Source organism: Antrostomus carolinensis, unplaced genomic scaffold, assembly GCF_000700745.2.
Source record: "Antrostomus carolinensis isolate BGI_N321 unplaced genomic scaffold, ASM70074v2 scaffold47578, whole genome shotgun sequence".
NCBI classification, from domain to species: Eukaryota; Metazoa; Chordata; class Aves; order Caprimulgiformes; family Caprimulgidae; genus Antrostomus; species Antrostomus carolinensis.
Window position 1 is genome coordinate 1 of NW_010333189.1, and position 5,739 is coordinate 5,739.

Below are 5,739 nucleotides of genomic sequence, written 5' to 3' on the forward strand. Positions count from 1 at the left end.
GGGGCCCGAGGCGGCCGGGGCCTGAGGCACCGCCGGGGAGGCCCGTGTCCTTGGGGCGGGGGAAGAGGCGTGCGGTGCGGCCGCCCGGTGTTACCGGTCACTTGATGCCAGTGCCTGGTTTTCTGGTGCCAGAGGATGTCACAGGGCGGCCCGCAGCCTTCCGTGCACGGTTCGAGAGGGCACGGCGCTAGCCAGCGTCTTCTTTCAAAGCCATCCCTCTTCAAGGTGAAGGTGAGACGGGGAGTCATCTTCAAAAGACACGTTTCAGAAATAAGCTGTGGGGCTTCGGCTGCCAAGCTGTATAATTCATGGCTTTTTCTTAATGGAACTTGTCAATCCCATCCAGGCATCTGAACAAATGTGCTGAATTTCATTTGCTGAAACTTTAAAAATTGCATTTATGCGGCCGCGGTGGCTGTTTCTGCACACGTACACACGCTGATTGCTGTGGGGAAAGACAGATAATGCTTTTTCGTGCTCCGGACATTGGGGTGGAGGAATGCCTTTAGAAGTGAAATTTCTCTCTGGGTGGACCTAGAACGTTAATAAGTAAGTAGTCAGAGTGCTGGTGCAGAAAGCAGTGGTACAGAAGTAGATGTTTAATATGTTATATGTTTCATTTTATTGTTGCAAAGGTAATGCGAGTCTAGAAATATATTTTACTTCCCCTGTTTCTCCTACCGCCTTGTCTTCTTCTAGGTAGTCAAGCCGCATACTCCATTAATCAAGTTCCCAGACAGAAAAAGTAGTCCCAGACCTAAAAGTAAGTAATTTAATCTCTAGAAACAACTTGCGCCACCTTTCTTTGCATTAACTGTTTTACTTAAGAACCAGCACACAATTTTTCGGCTTCAGCTACATGACTAAACTGATTTTGAGCATGGTTGTTCTAGTTTGAAGGCAACTCTTTGACTCTGTCTTTTGAGAATCTATACAAGTGTGGAAATAGACATATTACATGCATGTCTTTATTTCTTGGTCAAGGCAGATTCCCAAAGATTTCCAGTGTTGTTTTTCTACTTATAGATAAAGTCTCATTTTTCCAAATGGTAATATTTGCCTGAAATAATTGTGCCCAAGTCAGATTGAAGCAATTTCAGGTATTCAGTGATATTTAGAGAAATTATGTTGCATTTTCCACATCTCTTCTCAGTTGGAGTGTGTTATGTCTGTGGTATTTAAAACCCTGATTATAGCTGGGAGAGCCATCCTGCTGTATGTTTCAAGGAGTTTTTCCTTGTGCTCCCAATGAATGCTGATAAAAATATAATTTAATTGCAATCTTTGACATTAATTTTTATACCTGTATTTATGTTGATATTTACAGGATTCCCAGTACTGTTACATTTAGATGTCAAAGTTATATGACTGATACATTGTTTTAATATCATTTTGAGTCAACAAAGCATTTGAAACTAAAGTAGGAGACATCTTAAGAGGTTCTGTTATGTTATTGTCACTTGTTTAGAAATGTTACCGTACCATGTTATTCACCACAGCATTATCACATTTGTGATTTAGCTTTTAAGTTTAGTTTGTTCATTAACATTACAGAGGCTCTACAGTGGGCATCAGTGCCACTGCCTACTTAGCTGTGAACTCTTCAGGAACTGTTTTCTACCATAACTTTCTGTCAGAATTCTGTATGTTGTGCAGAGTTCATCCAAATGCACCACCTCTCATGCCAGTGAACTGCTTTCTCAGAAGCTTGAAAGCGTATTACTCACCTCTTGTTTATCTCTGCATTGGAAGATTTTTCTGACTATATCTTTTACTTTTCTACCTTAATCAGGTTCTGTCATCTTACTAGTAAATTGCAAACTACTTACATCTTGCTTGAACGCTGTAGCAATAACTGCCTTTCACTGTACCAGACTGTAGCTTCTATGAAACAAACAGAGCTCTGCAGATCAAGACTAAACTTTGGGGGACAGGGGTGCTTGAAAGGCCAGCCAAATTCTTTTATCATATTACCACTGCAACATGATGGTTTCAAACAGGAAAGGGAAAAATGTAGTAGAGACTGTATGTGAGCTAAAGCAACAGCAGTATTAAGTCTGGTACTTTTGAGTCTTGACTTCTGATGTTTTCAATTGGCTAATGCATCTACTCCAAGTACACTTCAGACTTGGACACACAGTAGAGGAAAAGCCCTGTCAAATCTCTAGACATTTTTGTGGTGTATGAAACAAACTTGGATAAACCGTTTCTTTGTTGGGTTTTGTTTTTTTCATACATAAGGTGTGTTACTTCTTAAAACAAAAATACTTTGTAGTCATTACTAGCCAAAACTATTTCAGCTGTGTTGTTAGAAAGTTGACATACAGCTATTTCTTCCATTTTAATCTTCTGTTCCCTTTATCTCCTGTTCTTAAACTGCAAAATTTCAGCTTAGTGGCATGCCCCCTGTTCAGAATATGCTCCTTCTGGTGGGCTCTCTTCCTCCTTGTCTGTTTGGGACCTTCCATTGTTCCTGAGCTACCTGACCAACTTGTGACTTTCAGATACAGTCTTCTGACTGAGAACTTCTGAATGTGCCTCTTGGTGGTGGCTTTATTTTTTAATTTTTTTTTTACTAATGGTTGTTTGATCACATTGCTGCAGGTGTTTGATGTCCCAACCCTGCCATTGACTCCGACTCACTACGGCTAAAACTGGTGCCTCTCCTTTGCCCTCACAGATGTTGTTGGGGGCAGGAGGGAGAGAGGCAGGCAACACAGTGGTATTTTAACTCCTCACATTCTTTGACTCATCCAGTCTTGATGCTGCTTATTTTATAATTACGTAGTCCCTCCATCGTAGCTGTTTAGATGTTGCATTTGTCATGCTCATTTTCCAAGAGGGGCTTCCTGTGGAAGCATTCTGCTTTGTCAAGTGTTTTAACCTTAAAAATAGAGGTCCGAGTGCTTACGAATTAGACATACTGCTGTGAGACTCTGTCCTGCCTGGTGGGGTGATGGTGTATTACCATGGGAAAAGCAGCTGTGGTGGGACACACCTAAGGTTCAGAATGCTGACTTTGACAACACTGCCCTTTTGTCATCTCTTCTGCAATCCTGAAACTCAAGGTACCTTCTCTAATGTGAAATCTTTAAACCTAGCTCCTGGCCCTCACTTGTTAAGTCCTTCTCGCCTTCCTTGGTCTCTGCAGTCCGTTAACACTGATCGCTGGTGCGTGATACTTGGTGGTCGTTCTACCCAACATTAACAAAATTTGATATGATCCCATTTTGTCATATTAGAAGTGGGTACGACACTGCACTGGATGTTGTGGTATGTCATAGTTGTGAGCTTTCTCTTTTTTTTTTTTTTTTTCACTTACCTGTCTTTACAGTTACAGTAAGCAAAAAGCATTGTCTAAGTGGATCTTAGTTATTTATCTTAGTTATATTTCTGCATAATTGCCCACACTCACATTTATGAAACTATATGCTCTTTCTGCAAGTACAGCTTCCCAGTGAAAAGCCTTTGTTAGGATGTATGCTGATTTATCTTCTGTTGACACATCAGTGTTTCTGCCACTCAAATATTTACTTTCTTTTACTGTCAGAATTTTTTCACTATGCTCTTGATGTATTTAACCATAAAAACAGGTTGTGAAAAGTGGTGCGTCTTAATTCTTTTAAGCATTTGCTATAATGAAGAAAAATTGTCAATAACTTGTAACTTTTATTGCCTGCTCATTAATTAATTTTACAGTCTTGTTATATTTCTGTAAATAGTTTTGCAATCTGGGTTTCAGTACAGGAGTCTCTACAAGCAAGCGTGCCATCTCTCCATGCTTCACAAGTGCAGGAGTCTGTAGGAGGCAGATCACTGGCCTTTCAAAGTACTTCAACTGTTAGCAGAGTACGAGGTACACCAGACACTTCTGAACTAGCAAGAACCTTACCTCAGAAATACAGAAGGAAATTTATGACAGATGAAGAGATTGAATTTATTCAAGTAAGTTTCATTTATTGGTGTGTGTTTCCCGTATATTCACGTAGCACGTAGCTTATTTCTACACCGTCTTCAGAGCTTCAGACTGGGTATTGCATTGTCATTCTTGGTAAGGGTGCGCTCCCAGCTTTCACAGCGTTGATGCACAATACCCAAGCTACAAATTCTGAAGACAGAAGGTGCCCAGCTCTCACTAATTAGTAGCTTGTGGTATTATCACTGACTAGTGAGATACAGACTTTGAACAGACATGTGGATAGCTAGTGATAGTCATAGCCATCATTAATCACCGTCACTACCTGTTTTGTAACAGCTGTTTAATGTGTAATTTTAATGTGCTGGACAGGGACACAGGACTCTGCTCTTAGACCAGCGGAGGCTGTTACCAGGTGATTGAAGTCCAGAATGTTTCTCCAACGAGTCTTTATCAGTTATTTATTACTAAGTTAACTCTTGCATTTCTAGTAGCAGAAACATTATAATAAACTTGATGTAAGTATTTTCTGCAATATTTGCAAATACAGCATTGTACGTGAAAGGCAAGAAAAAACAGCTTCTGTTCTGTAACAGTTCTGAGCTGTACGCACTGATGCTTAACAAGGGAGAATGCAGAAGATTAGGAGAACAACTGAGATGGGTGTGTTTGAAATGAAGAGACACTTGCATAGCTTTGTTAAATGATAAGGGCATCTACAGTGTCATCATGTTAATAGTGGAAATCAGTTTTCCTGCATGTATGTGGGTAGGGTATTATAATTAGAAATAAAATGGGTTATTTCCCATAGTAGTACACTTCTTGACCTCTAACATAGATTTTTGAACAGTTTTTGTTGGGAAAATAATGAATCAAAGACCTTTTGATTGCTCATAAAGATAATGGCTCACCTTGGCTTTGTTTTTACTTTGCTTTTTGGAATTTGGGCCGTGAAAATAATTCTAAAACTTGTGTTCAGTACTGCTGTGTTTGTCAGACCTTTCTAAAGTGAGAGTCAGGTTTCTTCAGAGTGGGAGAAGTGGAAGCAGCTGCAATTGTTGCATGTGCTGATCTTTTTGTATTCACCTCTGAAAACAAAGTGCAGCTGTTACTGGTAGATGCTGGTATTTGATGCTCTACGCATGTTCTTATATGGATTAAAAATCAATGTGTAAATCAGAAATTGAAGCTAGAACTCTGTCTCGTTAGTCTGTAACAGTGCAAAAGAAGATTTGATCTCAGTTCCCCATGTTTTTCGTGGTATGTATTTAAATGTTTGCTTTTGTTTTACAGCGTGGCGGTCCAGAATAATTATGGACGACAATTCATCGGCCACTGTTGAAGTATGAAGTGTTGTATGCACAATAAAGGCATTTCCTTAATATTATAAATGATTGTATACTGACAGCTTTAATAAAAACACATACGAAGGGTGAGAGGGTGGACACAGTGCACTATATATTAGTTTGTGATTGAAAAGGGTTTCTGTTGATGGCTAACTAGCAATTGAACATAGTTGGCATCTGCGCCATTAAACTGTTTTTCTAATTAGCCATTTGAAAACTCGACCGTGTAACTGAGTAATTTTATTTTTCTGCTTGAAGAGACTGGGATGTCTCATCAGGAATGATTTTACGGGCAGGAAACGGAGGCGGATGTCTTCTCGGGGATTAGCGAGACCTTCTGGTGGGCCCTGGCAGTTGGCGGGTGGGCGCGCAGCAGCCCTCACCCTGAACGTCAGATTGGAGGCTGGGGGCCAACTACCAGGAGGCTCCTCTGGGACAGCTGGGGCCGCTCCCGCCCGTGCCGGCGGGCAGCCCCGT

The 5,739-nt window shown here is 40.7% G+C and overlaps 1 protein-coding gene across 1 annotated transcript; it reads left to right on the plus strand.

Moving 5' to 3' along the window:
* Positions 1-699: 699 nt before the first annotated feature.
* Positions 700-5,227, plus strand: KGD4 (alpha-ketoglutarate dehydrogenase subunit 4; the record flags this gene model as incomplete). Its single annotated transcript, XM_029086443.1, has 3 exons — positions 700-763; positions 3,743-3,945; positions 5,210-5,227. Coding segments are annotated over 3 exons (285 nt in total), but the record flags the coding sequence as incomplete, so codon positions are not given.
* Positions 5,228-5,739: the final 512 nt, after the last annotated feature.